This window comes from Lytechinus variegatus, chromosome 1 (assembly GCF_018143015.1).
Source record: "Lytechinus variegatus isolate NC3 chromosome 1, Lvar_3.0, whole genome shotgun sequence".
Lineage (NCBI taxonomy): Eukaryota > Metazoa > Echinodermata > Echinoidea > Temnopleuroida > Toxopneustidae > Lytechinus > Lytechinus variegatus.
In genome coordinates this window covers 59118507-59141637 of record NC_054740.1, presented here as the reverse complement: position 1 = coordinate 59141637, position 23131 = coordinate 59118507, and the positions used below count along the sequence as shown (strand labels likewise).

General features: G+C 35.8%; 2 protein-coding genes across 2 annotated transcripts in view; one reads left to right on the top strand and one right to left on the bottom strand.

Annotated features, from left to right (window-relative positions):
* Window positions 1-2135: 2135 nt before the first annotated feature.
* On the bottom strand, window positions 2136-10690 carry LOC121431221. The gene is made up of 5 exons (XM_041628735.1): window positions 10536-10690; window positions 7118-7162; window positions 4546-4593; window positions 4000-4154; window positions 2136-2699 (listed from the first exon to the last, which is right to left on the bottom strand). The coding sequence occupies exons 1-5, from the start codon at window positions 10642-10644 to the stop codon at window positions 2223-2225; spliced, it is 834 nt and encodes a 277-aa protein (XP_041484669.1). The 5' UTR covers window positions 10645-10690; the 3' UTR covers window positions 2136-2222.
* Window positions 10691-15166: 4476 nt separating this feature from the next.
* The window catches only part of LOC121418389 (acyl-CoA 6-desaturase-like), a 30911-nt gene continuing 22946 nt past the window's right edge, over window positions 15167-23131 (top strand). The window contains exons 1-2 of the mRNA XM_041612231.1: window positions 15167-15259; window positions 21356-21604. Coding sequence (XP_041468165.1) covers window positions 21377-21604 — 228 coding nt within the window. The 5' untranslated portion in view covers window positions 15167-15259; window positions 21356-21376. The remainder of the gene's footprint in view (window positions 15260-21355; window positions 21605-23131) is intronic.

The window sequence follows — 23131 nt, the reverse complement described above, 5'->3', positions numbered from 1 at the left end:
CACAAAAAAAATCATCACATCAAATTTTGTTTCAATATTATGTTCCTGAAATGTAATACAGATCTCAATAAACGTAAGTGATATACGCATTATGCATGTGTTCCGTCTCCTTGCAAGTCTTTGGTTACAGTAGGCCTAAACTACACATCTACATACATCACATCTTCTCCATCCGAAATTCAATTAGAATGAAGATATCTTTGAACTAGACACAAATAATTTTGCTTTAATTCGAAGGAGAAAATCGGGTAAATGTAGGTTGTATTAAGACTCACAACACAGTTGTGAAATATTAAAAAGCATTTAGTATCAAGATTCTTTCCTTATTTTCAATTTGCCTTCTCAAATGGACAATAAAATGATACATAATTATGACACTATATTAAGTGAAAGAAAAGTTACATATCACTTGTATTTCTAATATAAACATCAAACAATAATTGAAATTATATTTTCAATGTTTTATTCTTTTACATTACGAAAGGAAACAGATGACCTGATAAGGCTTTCACAAAATGGCTGCCTATTTCTATTTAAGGATTCGTAATACAGGTCTTATACTACTGAAATAAAGTTCTTCCAAGAAGAACTTGGATAACATTGCCGCAATTTCGACAGAACACAGTATCGCCTAGCTATGACATGTTCTCTTTTTTCAACATTTAAGACAGTAATATAGTTTATTAACTCTTCATTCGATGTTGATATTTAAATAACCCGTTTACATGTTACTACACAAGGATGATGATTACGATCCATTTTTACTGTTATATAACCTTAACATTGTGTTGAAATTAAGTCGATTGTATTACTGCTGACATGTAATTGATTTGCATAGTTTATCTCGTTTGTAAACTTCATTCCTTTTGTGAACATTTATGGACCAAATGAATGTCAAAATTCCCATCTTGTGATAATGATAATGATGATTTCAATGACTATACAATGACACACGATAATGCCTCACATAATCTATCACTCCTAAATCTTTACATGTCTCAAGACTAGTAAAGATTTAGGAGTGATTGTCGACACAAAGCTTAGTTTTGACCAGCAGTTTCAGTCAAAGATAAATAAAGCCAATAGGCTAATGAATCTAATTAGGAGAACATTTATTTATCTTCACAAGGAGAACTTCTTACTCCTATACAAAGCATTGATTAGACCTCATTTGGAGTATGCTCATGCAGTATGGAGTCCATACTTTAAAGAAACATATTCAAGCATTTGAAAATGTACAAAGAAGGGCCACTAAGTTGGTACCTGAGGTTAAGAACCTTCCATATGAACAAAGATTGATTCAACTAAAACTTCCTGATTAGCATATAGCGATATCGCGAGGAGACATGATCGAAACATACAAGTTATTTCAAAGGTATGACATAGAGGTAGTGCCAGATTTGGGACAGGTGCATGGGCCTACCAGGGGTCATGATAAAAAATTGTACATTCCGAGGTCAGTAACTGAGAAACGTAAGAATTCTTTTTACATAAGAATGAGGAAACCTTGGAATAGCCTAAGCAATGAATTAGTAAATGCACCCACTGTCCACAGCTTCGAGAATGGATTGGATAAGTATTGGAGATGTGAACCTGTGAAGTTCAAGTTTGATGCTGACCCACTAGGACATGATCCGGCAAACCTAAAGAGGAGACAGAATTTGGAACTGAATATAGAGTCTTAGACTGCGTTCAGAAGCATCGATAGGTATCCATAAGTATGATTTTTTTTGCAATGTATTCATTTATTCATTTGATTTGAAACATTGTCTTTAATAGTAAAGACCTAACCTCGCCAAAAATACAACGGCTTTCATCAATACCTTATGACCCGATGAGCCCTCTTCTATCCGACAGGACCATATAAACAGTACTTCCAGTCAATCAGTATTGGCTGAAAGATTTACGTTAAATAGCAGCAACGTTAACATGGTTAATAAGTTGTCAGACATTTCTAACAACTTTTAAGATTACAAGTGTTGATGAAATGCTTCTCAGAATATATTTAATAGTTGCATGTGCCAGCTGCAGTGCACCTTTCAGTAATGCATGGTAGTGAAAATGTTCTGTCTCGAAGGTCACTTTTTATAGCATTTTCATTTCTGTTTCTGTTAATAACCCATCATAACCACCCATGATCATATTCGGTCACACATGTATCGAGTAGGTTATCACGATGGTTGAATGTGGTCCAGTTTGCATGAGGCTAATCAATACAATGTTCACGAGTGTGGGTTTAGATAACCATCTTCATCAAAGACCATGAATAGACCTCTCGATTTCATCTTACTTGATAACACGTTACTTTGCACCCGCGCACTCGATCGAGCGTTTGGAAGAACATAACCAAATTCATCCTGGTCCACAGATTCCGCATTGCCCCTATCATCCGCAAGTGCTACACTTCCTTGAAGATTATCTGAAAGAACAGTATCGGTGGCGCTCTCGTAGTCACATTCTACATCGCGTATTGATCCGGGCTCTGGAGCGTTTTCGTACTGCCCACCGAGTTTGTTCTCTGGAATGCTTTCGTACAATACCCCAGTGTTTTGTATATTTGTAGTTTCTTCATAATCCTCAGCTCCTGGCTGGGGTCCCGGGAGAGGTCTGGATAGAGTGGATTTTGGTGATATCCCTTGGTTCAGTCCCTCAACCTTTTGGGACGGCGATCGAGACATGTCGAGGTAAGTGTGTGTCACCTACAAGAAAATGACAAGGCAAATAAAAGTTTTAAAAAAAAGATATCGTGACAACTTCTAGAATGATACTGCTACTCTACTCACCTGGACACTTTAACCAAAACAGGATCCATTCACTCATAATCTTACAGATAAAACAACTGAAAAATGCACGTAAAACGAATGGGATTTTCCTTAACCAACCGTTGCGAGCCTCATGACATTATGGAATGTCCCAAATAAAAAAGAATGGATCATTGTTGACATAGAAAGTGCACCACCTCTACTCCTGAGAGAATATCCTGACCAGGCGCCATTCCGTAAAGCGCACATCTGTCAGTTATTACGTTCAACACATGCATGGGTGGAGAGTGGCCAACGCAGGGGAGAGCAGGGCGAGTCCGCCCCTTTTTTACGCTCTTCTAGAATCGCCCTTTCTTTAGCAGGAAGGTCGTGCTTTAGGATGTATAAAGGTCTAGGTAATATCTACCTAATACCTTATTTTCGGCGAGGACATGCATACGGTTTGGGCGAAAATGGTCCGTAAAGAAATCTTTTGCCGCTGGGCGAACCTACCCCACCCTGGGGCAAGTTCACCGGTTAGGTGGGGCGAGTTCGCCCATAGGGAAAAACAGTGATAAATGAAACAAAGACACCAAACTTTTGTTTAATATGTATATATATATATATATATATATATAAATACACACACACACACACACACACACACACATATATATATATATATATATATATATAGTTCGAATATAGTTCGATAATCTATGAAAAGTTAAAATGATTTAGCACATAAACCAACATACGGTCCTGTCATGTTTATATGGATATTATGTAGGTCTATGTGCGTATAATTATGTATAAAAGTGGGGCGGACCTGCGCCATCGCAAAAGGAGCGAACTAGCCCCCCTGGCAGCCATTTTCTATTTTATTGTTTTTCACAAAATGTTCAACATATTTTGAAGTATCAAAGGCATATTTCAGTAGGCAAATATCACACCATTCTAACAAAAAATATAACTGCATTCATGAGTGTCTATTAAAAAAAAGGAAATTTGATTTTCTGGAATTCTGAGCAGATGACCTCTCGCCAAGGTATGATGCTACCTTGGGCAGGTTAACATTACATCATCGACAAAACCTATACATCCAGTCACAGCAAAGTAGGAAATCAAGTGGTGGGCGGATTTGCCCCGGGGGCGGATAACCCCGCTCTCCCCTATGGGGTGATTCGAACCCCCAACCCGACAAGGCAAGTGAACAAACGACTGCACCACGGTACTATGGTATTGTTTTGACACCTACCTGCGTTCCATTAACCTCTTTATTAGACATGTGACCTCGGATCCGATAGACTATCCAGGATATTGCTATGATAAGAAGAAGAATGGCCAAGCCACCTGTAGTTCCCATGAAAACGAGGGTGGGCGTGGTCGATGGCACACACTCCTGGGTAGGAACTTCATGAGAGAAATAAAATATTAGGAAGCACTGAACATGCTGACAGCTTTGGAAAAGCTTTGAAAATTATTCGTTTGTGAAGCTCTCCTGAGGTTGTTTCCCCCATTTTTTTGTTGGTTTGATGGATGAATTGGTTACTTTCCCAACTATTTCATAATTCTACCAATTAATGAATTCGTTCACCAATTTTATTATTGCATGTAGCGTTTAGGAAAATCATTACGATCTGCACTCTCTATTAGTATGATTATTTGATTTGTTAAGTGAGAAAAAATGTTTTTATTTTAATACATCTTCACTATTAATATTAGGAGAGTTAAGTCGTCAATATTCAACCCAAAAATGGAAAAAGGAACATTTTATAAAATAAGATGCAAATTAATTATTTACCTTTTGTTGTGGATGTCATGTTATCTTCTGATGACGTCAATTCCAAATCTGTATCAAAATAAAAATAAGTGAGTAAGAAGAGCTGAAAAGGGACGAAATGCATCTTTCACCCAGAATTTTTATATAAGGCGTGGATCTAATCTGACAAAAATGATAATTTTCATTTTGATTCTGCATATTTACTAGGCACTATTATACATTTTACAAGGCAAACGTTTCAGGAAGAGCAATCTCAGTCTTAGCATTTTGTCCATGGTATGTACTAGGACTGGTAAGATATCATCAGCAGAACATCAACAAGGAAATATACCTACTGAATTGTAGAGATACTGTTTGATGATCCGTGATCATTCACTTCAACCAATGTCCACAACATACATAATTATCCATGTAAGAATTAGAAAGTGAAAATAATTTTACAAAATAACAGTATACGAATCTCACGCAATCAGAGTATTCCTTGATAGTCGTTATCACTATGTGATTCATCATTAATTTCACATCCACATCTGCTCCATAAAATGCGAAATATTATAAGGAACATGATTAATCTGCTTAGAAAGACTGCTTTCATAACATTCTACCAAAGGAAAAAAAATGATGAGAATACATTTTTTTTAGAGATTATGTATTCATTTTTTGTCCGAGGCACATTTTACATTTTATTATACCATTTTCATGCATGATGATTTCTGTCATTATCGTTGCCGCCCAAACTGATTAAAAATCCAATTATCACTACATATGTGTATATATATATATAAATATATATATATATTTAAATAAGGCGTGGATCTAATCTGACAAAAATGATAATTTTCATTTCGATTCTGCATATTTACTAGGCACTACTATACAGTTATATATATATATATATATATATATGTATATGCATCTATATATATATTTAATGTTAATAGTGATATAACTTTCATATTCATTTTAAGTGCTGACACAATACGTCAGCGTTTGTGAACATGCTATGTCTATCCCTTTAATTATCAATTAATTATCCATTAATTTATATTTTGTGAGATGGATCACAGAACACTGTAATTATCTACTGCTTCGTTCTCTCTATGCTGTTGAAGTTCCCATACAAGAGGTCTCACATGCAGTTTTCTGTATCATAAAGTCTCAATTATCCATTACCATAGATCCCATCATACTATAGGTTTGTAAACTATAGGGATATGAAAAAATGACAACACTTCACCCACCACCCAATTTATTTCATTGATAGACTCAACAGTACAGAAACGATCAGACAAAAAGATTAAGAGCCCATAATACTCGGTTTTGATATGTACAGTAAACCCTTCAACATTCAAGAAGTCTAAAGAGTTCTATTTCGACACCTCTTTCTTTGAACCAAAAAGAGTGATACTTCGCCATCGACTCTCACTTTCATCATAAGATCATGAACATAATCATAATCATGAACAGAACATAAAGCCAGATAAACAGGAAGTAAGCATAAGTATAAGGCGCTAAACCGTGTAGGTTTATCTTCGTTGGCTATTATCATTGATACATTGGTTACATGGTTGATGTCTATTTAATTTTAATTATTTCATCTACGATTTTATTACATAACTCGCATAATGTGGATTACTGTTTCGTGTGAATCTTAGTAAAAAAAATACTGAAATGTAATTTCATGTCAAACAAAAATGATCTTCTATGAAATCATTATGGTATTCATGTAAGAAGAATTGTCATTATAACCTTCTTTTTACTTGAAAACTGCATTACTTATTATCTTTTTGTGCTGCTGATTACTTGAAAGATGCAATCCCATATGCAAACTCATTAAATTAATAGATTTTTTTTAAACAGAAGGGGCATATTTTCAAAATGAAGAAAAAAAGAAACATGATAATTTAATTCGCATATTGCTTACACAGGCATAAAAATAATATGAGTTATTCCACATATTTGAAAGTAGGCTGAATGGATTTGTTTTCTGAACTGTGGCGAATAATTATTCTCTAAAAATATTCGCCTTTGAAAATTCTTTAACTAAAACTATAACCCAAACAGCCAGCTCATATTATCCAGCATCAATCCAGAAAATAATTTGCTAAGATGAACTAAATCATGAAAGATCTCTTTATACCCTTTTAGAATAAAGAATCATAGATTAAATACAGTTTTAGCTTCATTAAGAATAACTTTAATTATCAGCATGTTTTGGGCATCTTTCACAAAACACAGCTCCATTATAAGATAGATGTTTTGTGTGCTTTATACAATAATGTATTTGTCTTGACATGTAAGTTTCTTTATCCAAATTTCCGATCAAGAAATATTTGCTGTTTAATTGACGCAATCAACTTTATATATTTGCTTAAGACATAAATGAATGAATAAATCAAATAAATAAAATTACATGAAAATAATTCTTCTTAATCATGTCCATGAAGGGTGCTACGAAAAAAAACACTCGTATAGACCCACGCATACTTCCGACATCATCATTAACATGGATAAAATAATCACGAACATGAAGAGGGAATTTTGGATATTACCTATAGATATTACCCATAAAAATACATCATTATGATATTACCTCCAAACTGCTCCGTGATGACACCGATGGTCGATTTATCTGTGGCTGTAGGTATGAAAGCAACAAAAAGAAAAGTTTATCCAAATAAAGGGGTCTTTTGGCTGTAATCATGAAAAAAAAGGATAAAAGTTGATCCAAATAAAGGGGCCTTTGCAAAGTTGCTATCTGGATTTTGAAATGATTTAGTAATTGTACCATGAAAACAACACACACATATAGAGGAGGAATTAAGCTTTTTGAGAGGTGCATCCCCATCATAAGCCTTTTCATAACTGTCGATATAAAAAAAATGGAAAGTGAATTTATAATAAAACAGAAATTGTGTCTTCCTGTATAGTCAGTATACAAGCCTATGTCTGTAATGATTGCAATCCATCGTTTTATGTTTAAGATGTTGTTCATTTGAGTTTGCCAAGATTCTATTGCGTATAGGGGCGGATCCAGCTTTCACTAATAGAAAATATTTTCCAATATTTTCTTCGATCAGCCGCTCAAAGTTGATTTTTGTTTCTTTGAAGGGGTAGACCTAACAATCACTTCTTAGCTTTATTCTTACAAAAATAAATAAATAATAATATCATCATAAGCCCTAATCGAATAGTGCAAGCGAGCTATTTTTGGAAATTTCATGCATTTTGTCTTGAAACAATGAACAGTCTTTGTAGGGCTGGGACTAAAACCCGGGTACCCGGGTCCCGCCCGGAAGCCTCGGGTACCCGGGTAGAAAAATCAATACCCGATACCCGAAAATTGCTCACCAGTATAACGTACATTTGATTTGTATTGCGTAGTGTAAGACATGATTGTAAACTCATCACAAAAGTACACAAGTCTCATTTTGAATCTCACCAATTACCCTCGAAATATCTACTAGTTTTTCAAGTGATGATGTGACTGAGATCGTTCAATCGTCGCCATGTTTCTTTTGTAGCGCAGTGACGTCATCCAGCCATGCGACGCAAGCCAATTTATGAATGAAAATATAGTAAGCATGCGCATTGCAAGCCTCAGCCCCACGCAGTATTCAGTCAAAACAAGTCTGCAATACTCTTTCACCTCGTACCAAAATCGAGCTAGAATTCCACTTTCCTTTATTTCATATGAATTATAAAAGGTATTCTCAGAGGATCTATTTTCTCACCGATAGCGCACAGGTAAGCAAATTTTTATTACTTCTTGCTTTTCCGTCAAAATCTTACGAAGTAGCGTCGATGTTGCATCGTGTTTGTGAGTTTGTAGAATCTATCGCTACGTGAACAAAGTCAATTGATTTCCGGGTTTCGGAGCATACGAGGCGCCAGCCAATCACGTTCTTGATACCATTTTCAGTCCATCATAAACCGAAAATGGTAACACGATCGTGATTGGCTGGCGCATTTGACGCTCCGAAACCCGGAAATCAATTGACTTTGTTCACGTAGCGATAGATTCTACAAACTCACGAACACGATGTAATATCGACGCTACTTCGTACGATTTTGACGGAAAAGCAAGAAGTAATAAAAATTTGCTTACCTGTGCGCTATCGGTGAGAAAATAGATCCTCTGAGAATACCTTTCATAATTCATATAAAATATAGAAAAGTGGAATTCTAGGTCGATTTTGGTACGAGGTGACAGAGTATTGCAGACTTGTTTCGATGGAATAATTCGTGGCGCACGGGAGCCTTGCAATGCGCATGCTTACTATATTTTCATTCATAAATTGGCTTGCATGGCATTGGCTTGATGACGTCACCAATGGGGTTTTTCCACCAGTCATATTACGAGCGACATGATTTTCGGGTACCCGGGTACCCGCCCGAAAATTGCCACGGGTACCCGAAGAGAAAAAAACCCGAAAGTCCCAGGCCTAAGTCTTTGCAATGTTTGTGATCGTGAACAAGCTTTGTATATGTAACTAAAAATCACTGCGAGCGCGAATTGCGAACAGAAATTTGTAATAGGCCTATTCGTTCTGCCTGATTGAAAAGGGATCTGTTAAGGACTGTTTGCAGTTAAAACGATACATATTATTTAATCAAATAATGCGAGCGCGGAGAGCGAGCTGGAATTTTTGACAATCTGACCTAAAAATTTACATTCTAAGCACTTTGTAATCATGAATAGGATCGGTATTCGGTATACAACCAAACAATTAATGCGAGCTCGAAGCGCGAGCGGAAAGATTTAGGCCTAAAAGGGGGATGCTCTATCGTGTCTACGTTTATGTTATGTACATCTTGAAGAGGATGAGTAATTGGGTATCTTCCTACATTAATAGTGCGAGCGCGAAGAGCGAGAATAAATTTTGTATATTCTGATATGAAAATGGATAATTTAAGCACGTTGGTAAAGAACAAACTGCGTATCTCAATAAACATAACTGTACGCGTGTTTTTGAGATTTAGACCTAGAATATGGGCATTCTAAATACATTGCTTGTATCATCAAAATCAATAATGCGCGAGCTGAATCTGAAAGGGGTAAATTTAAGTACTATTTCAAGCACTGTGTCAAAATTGTAAAATGAGTGAATATACACTTGACCAACGATGCGAGCGCGACGGGTCGATTTTTTTAAATTATTATTCTGACCTAGTGCCGGGGCATTGTAAGGACATTTCGTCATCATAATTTAATGACGGCTATCTGTATATTCCTCTTTTGAAACGCGAGATGAAACTTGCCGATATTCCATTCTGAAAAAGGGACAGTTTCATTTAAAGGAAATCATGAAACTGTTAGGCCTATCTTATCTTTAAATTTAATATTAATGAGAGCGCGAAATATATTAATATTAAGGCCTGAAAACTGGACATTTTTACGATTAAAAAAAAAAAAGGTTAATCCTCCTATGCAGGGCTACTCGGTCGTTGATGTGCAGGAGAATGTCTTTCATTGATGGGCGCGCGGTTGCGGTAGCTAGTTTTCGTACATGACCAAAGCGGTGCCACAGCAAGTATGCCTACGGGGATCGGGCCGGCCGTTAAAACAAGGATGTTATACCTCCTTGAAGTTCGTACTTTTCCTTCTGTTTTTCAGATTTTCTCTCAAGTTAACAAGAACACTTTTTTGGTTGCCAAAAATAGGGTGGGGCGGCTTCCCCCTTGGATCTGCACCTGGGCTGGGGTATACACCTTCCTACCAATAATACGATGCTTTGTCGAATAAAAGATCATTTTAATTACCTTTTTTCATTTAATGCGAAAAGAAGTAAAAAGAAAAAAAAAGATAATTGATTAATGAACAACTTATCGAACACCAACCCCCCAAAAAAAAAACAACAACATTGAAATAGTATAATTACATCATACCACACGTTAAGCGTACCGAAGCAGGAAATAGGATTTGTATTCGTCATACACGTTTCTTCTTATAAATTTCTGAATAACATTATTTCAAGGTTTCTACAATAACATATTTGTTTTACTCTTACCTGTAATCTCCTCACATGTTGGAATGGAATCGTTCCATATCAGATAGAATAGGGATACCCCTGGCACACATTGAAGGATCCCATTGCCTTTCAGCGTATATCCATCCATACATGTAAGATGAACGATAGAACCAAACCACGTGATCTTTGTATCATAAGAATCGTTTTGACGTCCTCTGGTGACTTCAAGTGCATGAATGAAAAACACATCATAAGATTTTAATGAATGGGAGATTTTATAGAAATGATCACTGTACAGCCCAGATTTTAAAAAAAGTATTGGCTAATAATAATATTCCGTATCTTTCTTCTTATTTTTTTTGTGAACAAACTGACATGACGAAAAATTAAAATGCATTACCAAGTTTTGAAAGTATTTTTTTAATGATAAAAGTATTTCAGTTGCAAGGTTTACTTCAGGGAACTGACCTCGGGCCCTTTGTTGTTTGGCTTCATAGCAATGATACAATTGCTCACATTTCTACCCGCAGTAGTATAATGCACATACATGTAGTTGTAACAATTATATTGAAATCAGCTCGGCTAGAAATTTCTATATACAGTACGTCTAACTTCAAATTAGAATACCAAGTCATTTTTTTTTCTTCAGATATGGGGTTTTAGATGTAACCATCCGCAGAGGGTCGCCCAAACCAAAGTGGCGCACGGCGAATATAACACAAGTTATAGAAATTAGAAATAGCATTAATCTGTTTTTTTAATCGTTAAATATAAGTTGAAAATTGTCTTCTTTATCACAGGAATCTGAATAGACCATAACACATCCTACATTGTTGCAAAAGTCCCCATCATTTTTTAACATTGATGAAGCTAGATATAGCAAAAGATTACATGCAATAAAAACTCTTGCGAATGAAAATTGTAATTTTAGAACCGAAAGTAACGAAAATTGTCGGACATACATTTATATAAAACCTGAAATGGCAACCATATGTCATCCATGACGTGTCATGATAATCAAGTTAAAAACATAAAGATGTGGATAAAATAGCACCTTCTGCTGTTAAACACTGCCATCTTGAGTCTCCTTACAATAGGATAACGAAATAAGTTTAATGAAATGCCAATTGAGAAATAACGAAACTCGGAAAATATGAATAGCAACCCGCCCATTGCCAGGAAGGGGGGGGGGGGGGCTTTAAACAACCATGCTTTGAAAAACTTTGAACATCAACTATTCCAAAAGAACATGGAGAGAACAATTTACGAATTAAGGGTCTTTATGAATAGCAACCAGGCCACTCCCGCAAATTATTGAAACAATGTTATGATCAATATTGATAATTGAACGAACTTTTGCCGTTTAGCTAACATGAGGGCACTGGGACAAAGAAAATTGAAAGAGAAATAAACAAAATAGAAAAGCAGATTGGTAAAATAATTTGAAACAAATCGGACAACGAAAAGGGAACATAGGCGGCGATCCCCCTAAAAAGAAAATCGGTGATCCCCCTAAAATATTTGGCTTCAGCCGCCAAGGGAAACAAAAGTATTATGCATACACAAAAGTTGTTTGTTTACTTTTTGAATTAGGACTTATATTTCTTTCAACTTCAAATGACGCGGAAGCTATCATCCTTTTTTGTCAGCCTATAGAGTAAGCAAATTCTAATCAAAGAAACTAAGACGAAAATCAACGACCGTTGATATGAAGAATAAAATCATATATCAACATTAAATATTAAAGCAGATTGGTAAAATAATTTGAAACAAATCGGACAACGAAAAGGGAACATAGGCGGCGATCCCCCTAAAAAGAAAATCGGTGATCCCCCTAAAATATTTGGCTTCAGCCGCCAAGGGAAACAAAAGTATTATGCATACACAAAAGTTGTTTGTTTACTTTTTGAATTAGGACTTATATTTCTTTCAACTTCAAATGACGCGGAAGGTATCATCCTTTTTTGTCAGCCTATATAGAGTAAGCAAATTCTAATCAAAGAAACTAAGACGAAAATCAACGACCGTTGATATGAAGAATAAAATCATATATCAACATTAAATATTAAAGCAGATTGGTAAAATAATTTGAAACAAATCGGACAACGAAAAGGGAACATAGAAGGCGATCCCCCTAAAAAAAAAATCGGTGATCCCCCTAAAATATTTGGCTTCAGCCGCCAAGGGAAACAAAAGTATTATGCATACACAAAAGTTGTTTGTTTACTTTTTGAATTAGGACTTATATTTCTTTCAACTTCAAATGACGCGGAAGGTCTCATCCTTTTTTGTCAGCCTGTAGAGTAAGCAAATTCTAATCAAAGAAACTAAGACGAAAGTCAACGACCGTTGATATGAAGAATAAAATCATATATCAACATTAAGATCTCTCAAGAGGGGGCAGAGTCACGTCATATTAAGAACAGGGCCCCGTCTTACAAAGAGTTACGATTGATCCTGAAATCCATCAGTGTCATGATTTTTTTTTTAATTGGAAATTTGGAAAATGTCCCTTGTAAACAAAGAGAAGCATAATGACAGACTAAATTGTCAGGAAAACAGTGAATGTATGAATGTACTACATCACAATCAAGAAAGTATTTTGAAACAAACATGTATTTTAGAAGGTGACGTTGGATTGGATCAATCGTAACTCTTTGTGAGACGGGCCCAGATCTACATTATGATTCTATATAAAAAATGATATCAACTTATAAGATCTTTGATAATCAAGGTTAAGTGGAAGGCATAATAAATTAATCGCATGTAATTAGAAGAGAAAGACAAGTAATATAATATTCTGCAGGGGTGGCGGAGCGAAGTTGAAACTGGGGGGGGGGCACAGGGAAGAAAGGGCAATTTTCTTTCAAAAAGGGCACTTTCTTAAAACAAAGAAAGAATGAAAGTCTTCAGTGGCGCTATATATGGGCCACAATTTTTAGGGGGCAAGATATGTAGTATCACGTAACTTTATAAGAAGTTGTGAGCGAGCACAAATTTAGATATTTTTATAACGAAAATCCAATTTTCAGGTGATAGATTTAGACAATATTCAGAAAAAATTATATAGTATTTCACCCTTCTCTCTTTTCTTTCCTCTTTTTTTTCTCGGTCGTGAAGAATTGGGGAGGGGCAAAAGCCCCCAAACACCCATCTATCTGTACGCCTCTGCTAATCTAGCCCACTCTAGCTTGACTTTAAGGCACAAGGATCATCCTTACTAAATAGGAATATTGTTTTCTTGTTTCAAAGGGGCACTCGTTAACACGTAAAACTGGTCCTATTTCAGGAAAAAGGGGCAGAGAACACGTTCGTGAGGGGCACCTTTCTTGGGTAAAGATGGGCATTGATTCGAGAAAGGGCACTTACAATCTATAGAAAGCTATTCATTTGCTCACACATAAAACGGGCCCTTCTCCGATAAGGGGGCACAGCACACGTTCGTGTGGGGCACTTTGAGGGGTAAAAAGGGGCACTGGTTTGAGAAAGGACACTTTATACAAGAAGGCAAGGGGGCAATAACGGGTCCTTCTCGGGTGAAAGGGGTAGAGAATACGTTCGAGAGAAGGCATTTTTTGCTTTTAAAAAGTGGCACTTATACGAGAAAGGGCACTTATGACACCTAATACATGCCCTCCTCAGGTGAAAGGGGCACAGTACACGTTCATTACGGGCACTGATTCGAGAAAAGGGAACTTACAAGAAGACAATGGGGCACTTGCTCATACATAAAACGGATCATTCTCCGGTGCCAAAGGGACACTTGTGAGGGGGCATTTTTTCTTGCATATAAGGCCCGATATAAGGTCCGATGGAATATCAATCATGATGGAATTCACGAATTATGATAATCATCATAATCATGATTATACATTTATGATTTTTTATATAATTATGATTTATGATATAATCATGATTATATCATAAATCATAAATGTATAGGTTGATAACCAGTACTAGCCAGAGGTCTATACGCTCCAGAAAATTATTTGTCAAATCATAGAGCTAATTGTCTTTTTGCCTGCCCAATGGCAATGCAGTGATGGAAATGAAGGGCGGGGCGTAACCACGAGCATCGTTTAGTCTGCAAGTACAGACTCATGATTAAAACGTCAAACAAAAAAGGTCTTGAGTATTTACTCCAGAGACTCTGTCTGTAGATGCTTGATGGAGTAATCCCTTTGGAAGCCTAAACAGGAAGCTATGCTAGCCAGCCACAGTACACAGTGAAACTAGTCTCACTACTTCAGACTCTGTAGTATGTTGCGAATTGCGAAAACAAGGGTCTGTGCCTACAGAATATGCAAGGCTTGCGTAATTTGTGAATTTTGTATCGATGTGATATCGGACCCATAATATCGTATGTTTCTCGCCTCATACGCGAAAGATCACCCGATGTTATTGAAAAGACCTTTCACATTTAACGACACTCTGTGCTCCCAGGTATACACATCATTGACTTGAAATGTATTATTTTGAAACAAATGGTGTATGGCTTATTTTATGAGAAATTTTATGATCAAAGCAAAACGAAGAATAACAGTTCCTTTTTGAAACGATAAGTTCTTGATTTATGAATTTAAATAACACTGGCATCATGGAAGCTGATGTATTTGTCAGTTCACGCACGCGCAGGGCCCTGAAGGGCAAAGGGCACGATATCGGTCGGGCGCATGTTCGATACTGTAGTGCATAACTGTAATAATCGTTGTCAGCTGCCGCTAGCTCGTGTGAGTGACCCTTAATCAATTTCGGGAATTTAGGTGAGTAATTTACTTACATTTTGTCTGTTTTCACTTTAGTTTCTTAATTAAATTGAAAGAAATTGATTTTCGAATGGAATTTATTCATATACCTTTTACAGTATGAATTATATCAATGTGATTTGACCAGTTCCAGCCGAGCCATTCGAGCGGGGATTGGTTGCCCTTGGACTGGTCTGGACGCCAGGGTACCGGCACGTAGCCCGCATGATCACTCAGTCAATGTGTGGAGCATGGACGGTTGTGCACTGTGCACTGTGGGCGGGTATTCGGGTAACGTTAACGTTGGACCAAAAAGTTCAATCTGTTATTTTTGGTTGTTCCGCAGAACTATGTTGGCTCCACTCACCAATTATACAGATTAAAGAGAACCGTCATAAATTGTTTAGAAATTAGAGTTAATATGCATGTTGCAAAAAATAAATCTCAGTTCAGGAGGTGAGATTAGAATAGAAGTCAGAAAAAAAGGCAATCCAGTTAGGTATGTTGCAAAAAAATTAGGTCTCAGAAATAAGATGTTTCTTTCATGGCATCATTTAGAGCTCGTCAAGACCTTTAATTTAACACCTCATTTATCTCAATAGCCCCAGAAATAAGAAAGTTATTGTAGTTTAAGGTTGCATAAATAAATTGCCTATTCAATAACCAGCTCCCAAGACCCCTGTTAGTGTTACGAAACACCTCTGTTCCCAAGCCCTGCCAAAATTGTCCACCGCGAGCCGTGAAAATCTACTGTACCCCGGATCGGAGAGCAAGCTACACGCACGGCTTCATCAAGCCAAATGTCCTCAGCTACAATACAGAGCCAGCTATAGTATAGAGCGCGCGCGATTGCAGTCGTTACGGTACAGTGTGCCGTTCCCATGACCTCATTTTCCCCGCCCTGTTTGATTTGATTTAGTTCTGTAGACCCTATTTTTCACACGTCAAGGTACACTTTTAGTTCCCAAGACCCCGTATTTCAGCCTTGTAGTCAGTTCCTTAGACCCCCATTTCAGTGTTTAGCGAGGCACACCCCCATCAAAAAGTAATTTGAGTGCCCCCCCCCCGGGTTTTCTTCATCAAAGTTCACACATGATCGTGCCAATCATGGCTAGCCAGGAGGCCAAGTTCTAAGTTAGAGAGTAAAATCATTTACTAACGTATGTTTGCTCTCAACGAAGCCAGGTATTCCTTCTCATTCATCTGCACGCACGGCCCCAAAACTTGAAACTTTCGTCCCCAAGATTTCTATTTTCCTTCAAAAAGGTGTAGACCTTTATGATGTATGGTGGTAGGCTGGCCGTCATGGCCGTAGGGGGTCCTAAGCTGCACAGCGGAGTGTGGCACAGGTCCTAAAGCTACGCACCACTCATCGTGCATGCAGTTTTTAATGGCAAATGCACACTCTGTGGAATTGTGATTGCAGAGTGACGAACGATTCCTATTCAGTTTGTTATTCAGAGGCTCCAGTTAATCTCTAATTCTAAATGCAGAGAAAATCCACAACTCTTTGGAATTTTGGAGTTACATTTTTTCTATAATAATATCAACTAATTTTACTATTTGAGGCACAGGAAATACAATTTTTTTGCATTACAAATCGAGTGCGTAGCTTTAGGACCCCTTCTACATCGGGCGGCGAAATTAAGAGGTGTTCAGGAAACACGGCGGGGTTTTCAGGAAACACGGCGGGGTTTTCGTATTTTTTGTGAGTTTTGTGATATTTTCTTCTTGGTTTATGATCTTTAGAATATTTGCAACAAATTAGTGAAAGATAATTTGTCCAAATATTAAAATTGGCACAATTTTTGTTGTTTTTAAACAAAGTGCGTAGCTTTAGGTCCCCCCATCATACATGGCCTAAGTATGGGATACAACTTCATTTCTGACATTATTTCCTACGGTATCAATTTTGTTTTTAAACAAGAATTCAGGGCAAGTCCAAGAAAAGGTCACCCTAGAAGGCAAAATTTCATCTTTAATTTAAGAAGTCATCTTTGGTGGAGTACGAAAGCCTAAATGTTGAATTTTAAAATTTCATTAAGAAAAGTGTGATAATATGCATATTTATGCTAATTTGGGGCACCTAATTTGCATAATTGGTAAAATGGGCATTACGTATGGGACAAATATAAAAACTCATAGAAAATAAGAGCAAAACTTGTGAGATTTAGTCATAGGTGGGACATGGACCCCCTAACATCTTAATACTTATGAGGGAAAAAAAGTGGTGTCATCTAATGAATTATGCAAATTAGGTCTTGTCCAAGGATGGAATGTCCCATACGTAACGTTTTGAGGATGTTTTTTAAAGTTATTTTAAAGTTATGTTTCTCTTCATACAATACTTGTATTGTTGCATCTCTGGGAAGTTCTAATTTATAAAGTATGAAAACGTTATACCACAAAAAAGTTTACTTTTTAATTAAAATTTAATTAAAAAATTGTTATGTATGGGACAACATGTTACGTATGGGACATTTACACACAATGTCAATGGGGAGGTTTGTGTACAAAGTGAATGGAGAAAAACAAATTTCAAGAGTGCTCTAAATAGTGATTATTTACCTTTTCTTTAGTTTTTGAAGACTGATTTGTTATAAATACTGATTAATGAAAACAACTGAAGCGAAAAAATTGTGAAAATGGAAAAATATGAAAAAAATAAAAAACAATAGAAATACATAAGAAATTCATGAAAAACAAGAAGAAAAAATGTTGAAATGGCTAATTTCCTTTTCAGTCATATCAAATATGTCTCAATAGAACATTTGAAAAGACAGAAACTCTTTGGTTATTTCCATATTTTAAATTATTTCAATTTTTTTAATTATGGGGAAAATTGTGTACGTTCTCTATGGGGACAAAATGTCCCATACGTAACTGTCCCATACGTAACATGTCATTAATTTGTTTAATTAGAGTCTGTAATTAGAGGGATTTGACTTATGACATGAAACTTGCCTTAGATATACTAGAGTATTGTGACTTCTATCACACTAAGTTACAAGTTGTCAAATGAAATACTTTCAGAGAATTCTCAACTTGAAAAAAATGTTTTAAAAATTGTCTTTTTTCTGCATCCCATACGTAACGGCCCATCTTTTCTCTCTAAAAGGTCAAGGTCAAGGTCATATGTCACCATTTTTTCCATGATTATTCTTCTCCTAGATGTCTACCATCATGAGGGTATTCAATCTAATAAAAGTCAATTAACACTATTTTTCAGGTCATTGAAGCCTCTGAAATGTCCCATACGTAACGCGCGCGAATTCTTGGACTTACCCTTCAGAAAAAAAATGAGAAAAATATAATGAAAAGATGGAAGAGACTTGCCCGATATTTACGCCGCCATCTTGTTTCCTATTGTTCTTCCCCAACGTTACGGATGCTGCATTTTTGTATATTCATTAGGAAGACGTTCCTCATGAATACTGTATATAATTTCTGCCCAGATGTCAAGAGGCCCTGACCTAATTCGCTTTGCGAATTAGGAAATCCCTCGCTTCGCCCGGGAAGCTAGCAACCACCAGGGCCACGACAAGAGGCTAGTGAGTAGTGGGCACAGGGTGACCAGAAGTCCAGATTTCACAAAATGAATATGAGACAATTGACAAAGCACGCTGCATTAGTGCATCAACCAAGTCAGGTCTTGATAAAAAAAAATCAATGAGGAAGGCTCCACAATGTTAGACTTTAAAAAAAATTAAAGAAAAGGAAGGGAGGTTGAAAGAAAGAATGAAGGAGAGAAAGGAAGAGGAAAGAAAAGAGATCAATTGAGAGAAAAGAAAAAAAAAATAAGGGGAAAAAGAAGGGAAAAAATGAAAAAGAAATATAGAATGAAAGGATGAAAGAAAAAAAAAGAGGTTTGGTCATTCTAAGAAATCGATAAAGAAAGATATTAAAGGAATGGAAGATGAATAAATATGTGATTTCAAGATAAAACACAGGAGAGCATTAAAGGAAGAAAAAGTAAAAAAAAAAGATACAATGAAGGAGAGAAAAATGTTTCCTTCATTCTTTGAAAGAAACAAAGAAAGAAAGAAAAAGGAACAGGAAGGGAAAGAAAGAATAAGTGAAAAGGATTAGAAGGAAAAAATGAAATAAACAATGAAAGAAAGGATGGAACAGAGGGAGGAAAGAATGAAGGGAGGAGAGAATGAAAAAAGAAAGAATAATAATGGAAGGAAAGATAGAACGAAAAGAAAAATGAGAGGGAGGGAGAAGGAAGCAAAGAAATATTCAAGGAAAGAAAGAATGAAGGAAATATAAGAAAAAGAAAGAAAATAAGAGAAAGAAGGAAAGAAAGAAAAATGAACAGAGACAGAGAGAGAGAGAAATGATCAGGAAAGAAAGCTAGGAAAAATTGGAAATAAAGATAGATGAAACAAAAAAAAAGAAAACAGGAGGGACAGAAGGATGAAGAAAGAAGAGAAAAGAAAAGAAAAATGGAAGAAAGAGGAAAAAGGTTCAAACTTCAAGCAAAAAAAAATCAAATCTCACAAAAATGTAAATGATTTTGGGTTTTGTAATTAAGAATTAAAGAAAAAACTAGAATATTTTAGAAATGAATGAAATTTCAAATTGAAACATTGTGAAACTGAAATATTGAATGATATATTGTAGCATCACATACAGACATCTCTCATTCCATTACAAGTTTGCACGATCGATCACAACAAGACTCAAAGTGAAAGCTGAAACAACAAGATCTCATGAAAATATTACATCACCAAATCAGTAATCCAAGAATCCGGAATATTTAAAAAAAAATTTCCTGCTGATTTACTTATTATTTTGGTGGAAAAACTATTTATCATGCAAGATTGTTTGCACGATTGAGAATCTGTATTTGAATAATACACATTAATTTGTATAGCGCAGCTTTTATATGGATATACTCAGCTTTGTTTGTTCAGAGCTCTTTTATACTTATGTCTACACAGCATATTTTCTTAACTAAAGATATATGTTTTTAATTTAATTACTTGGTGAAAATTCTTCCCTTTTCTATGTATCAATTATATTTTGTTCATTACCGGGTATTCTGAAACACCGGACAAATAGGCATCTCGGGAAGGGTTTGTCGGGATGCTGGGACAAAGGAACAAAATAAGGGATGATCTGGGAAATACTGGATGTCTGGCCACCCTCAGTGGGTGGATAGAATTTAATTTTAGGACATTCCACAGTTAAATTGAAAATATGAAACCCATGTCATTTTCACCAATTTTGTACAGACTCCAGAGTTAGATGTTAACATTAGATATACTTCAATTTTATAGCACCTGAAATATATTTCAAATATACAAATCTGAGAAGTACAATAAATGCTGCAATTTATGCTCTCCGTAATTTTTTTAAAAAATCCATGTCATTTTCACCATAATTTGCAAACTTGTAACTTAGAGGAAGGCAAAGACTGTAGATCTCTAGACCTACGTGTAAAAGTTAAAAATGGGGGTTCATGTGCTTGTTAAAAAATATAGGATCAGCACTTTTTGGGAGCTATTGTGCTATGAAAATACCAAAAACCTGCCAAAGGCTTTATGAGATCTAGATCTATGTCAGTGAGGAGTGATTCCAAACCACTTGACCATCTTTTCAGATTCGAGGTCATTTTGTCATACTTTGCAGCACTTCATACTAGTACCGGTAATGTAGGCTATAAAGATATTTAAAAAAAAACAAACATTGATCTAAGGATTATTTTTGAATAATTAGCTTTATAAAATCATTCTTTCTCTGCATTCAGTAATAAATCAAATAACTATGTTTGTATTTGCAACATTAGCTCTAACTTTTTGTCACTTTTAATTCTAAATAACCTCCAATGTCACTGTCGGCCATTGATTGTACATGCTGCCATCAGCTCCCAGAATTGAACTGCAAAAGGGATTCATTTTCCAATGTTTGAGGTTGTAGGCATCATGTAGCTGCTGACGCATGTGCAAGAGCTTGAAAAATAAAATGGTCATTTAAATTTTGCATCACTTTGATCATCAATATTTATGTTTTTTTATGATTTACATGTTTAATTTGTTCACTTCATCTCCTATCCTGTTTCAATGTTATGAAGTCTTTTGTTTTCTTTTCCCCAACTCTTTTGTACAGTTGTTTTCCGTAGCGTGAAAGATGGGTCTGGGAAGGAACCAAGCCAATGGAGAGGTACAGGGTGCCGTGCACAAGCCCAGGAGGTTTGTGGGTGATGTCACCTGGGATGAGGTGAAGAAGCACGATGGCAAGACCGTGAAGGAGAAGTGGCTGGTAGTTGATAACCAGGTCTATGACATCACACAGTGGAGCAAGAGGCATCCGGGAGGGTTTAAAGTCATCACACACTATGCTGGACAGGACGGATCCGTAAGGCTCTTTTTGCTGTTTAAGAGCCAGAACACGTACTATCAATGGAATAATTGAAATCTGAATATGTGTTATTGGCAAAAATCATGCAAACCTTAATTTGATGCACAGTCCGGCTTCTTTACTGGCTAATTCCTAAAATAAACCATAACCCATATGCCTTACTTTTAAACACCAGCTGTTCTACATGTATGTGCTCATGATCATTTCACTATGCAGTAGAGGAAGTATAGATCTGTTTGATTGGGGAATTGCTTGTTGGTATTTAAAAGTTCCTACTTTCGTATCTAAAAAAATAGAGAAAATAGGTATAATTTCTATAGAGTACTCAAGTTTTGTTCTTGAAACAATCTTACTTGACTTTAAAATATCAGTATCTAAAACCTCTCTTGCAATCCATGAACTCTATCAAGGCGAGTTTCCTTTAGGAAGTGAGATACATGTACTACATGCTAAATAGCCTGTTGGTTCCCTTTCACTATTTTGTTTTTACTAACGGTCAATTCCATTGTGACTTATGGGACATTTGATACTTTTTTCCACATAACTGAAGTACATATCTGAAATAGTAGCTGCATAAACATGGATTTACTTTATTAAACTGAAAGAAGAATACTGAAACTTACTACATACAAAAATGTATGCTTGCAGCTTGGTTGCATAGGGTGCTATACCTTCAGAAATGTCATTGTGACTTATGGGACATCGATGGACCACACAAATTGAGCTCTTTTGTTCAAAGTGCCATATCTATCTCAGTTTTATGACAATGTTTTTAAATTTGGACTTGGAGATTAACCAGTAATAGTGCTCACAAACAATACTTGAATTGGACTTGATTCATTTCATTTGTTTCAGTAGTTGTGTGCAGTCATGTGTGACTTATGGGACAAGTGAATGTGACTGATGGGACCCTATCTCATTTCATGGAATTTACATTTCCTCTCAATGACTTTTTAAGTCAAACTTAATTTCAGCATGAAGAAATATTCCCTAATAACATGACACCTTTAATAATTCATGCTATTGTGTCAGAAATAAATTGAACAAAAGGCAGAAACATCTTTTCGTGCACTTCATGAATATATAAAATTTATAGGAACATTAACCAAAAAAAACTTCTTAACTTCTCAGCAAGCTTTAAGAACTGTAATCAAATAATAACAAAATAATCAATAAACAATTACAATCATAAATATTTAGCAAACAGATGAAAAATGAACAATTAGAATAAGAATGTACACACTTTCCATTGTGACTGATGGGACAAAATGATAGGACATATTTGTTACAGATGGGACAAATAAATGTTGCTTTTCTCTATCTGTCTCATACAGTATGGTAAGAAAATGACCTTTTCAGTGTATTGTATGTAAGCAAATTAAGACATTAATGCTGCCATGAAGTATATCAATATTCTTGTTAATATATTCTCTTTCATGTCGAAAGCTAATATTTTTCATTAGTAGCTGTTTATGATAAAACAGATAGATATCAGTGCACATGCAAATTTTTGACAAAAACAAC

Excerpts from the sequence above, each read along its gene's own strand:
- LOC121431221 (XM_041628735.1), bottom strand. The coding sequence starts at position 10,644 with ATGGATGGATATACGCTGAAAGGCAATGGGATCCTTCAATGTGTGCCA. Across the intron at positions 7,163-10,535 it reads AACATGTGAGGAGATTACAG|CCACAGATAAATCGACCATC; the intron begins GTAAGAGTAAAA and ends TCATACCTACAG. Across the intron at positions 4,594-7,117 it reads CATCACGGAGCAGTTTGGAG|ATTTGGAATTGACGTCATCA; the intron begins GTAATATCATAA and ends ATTTTGATACAG.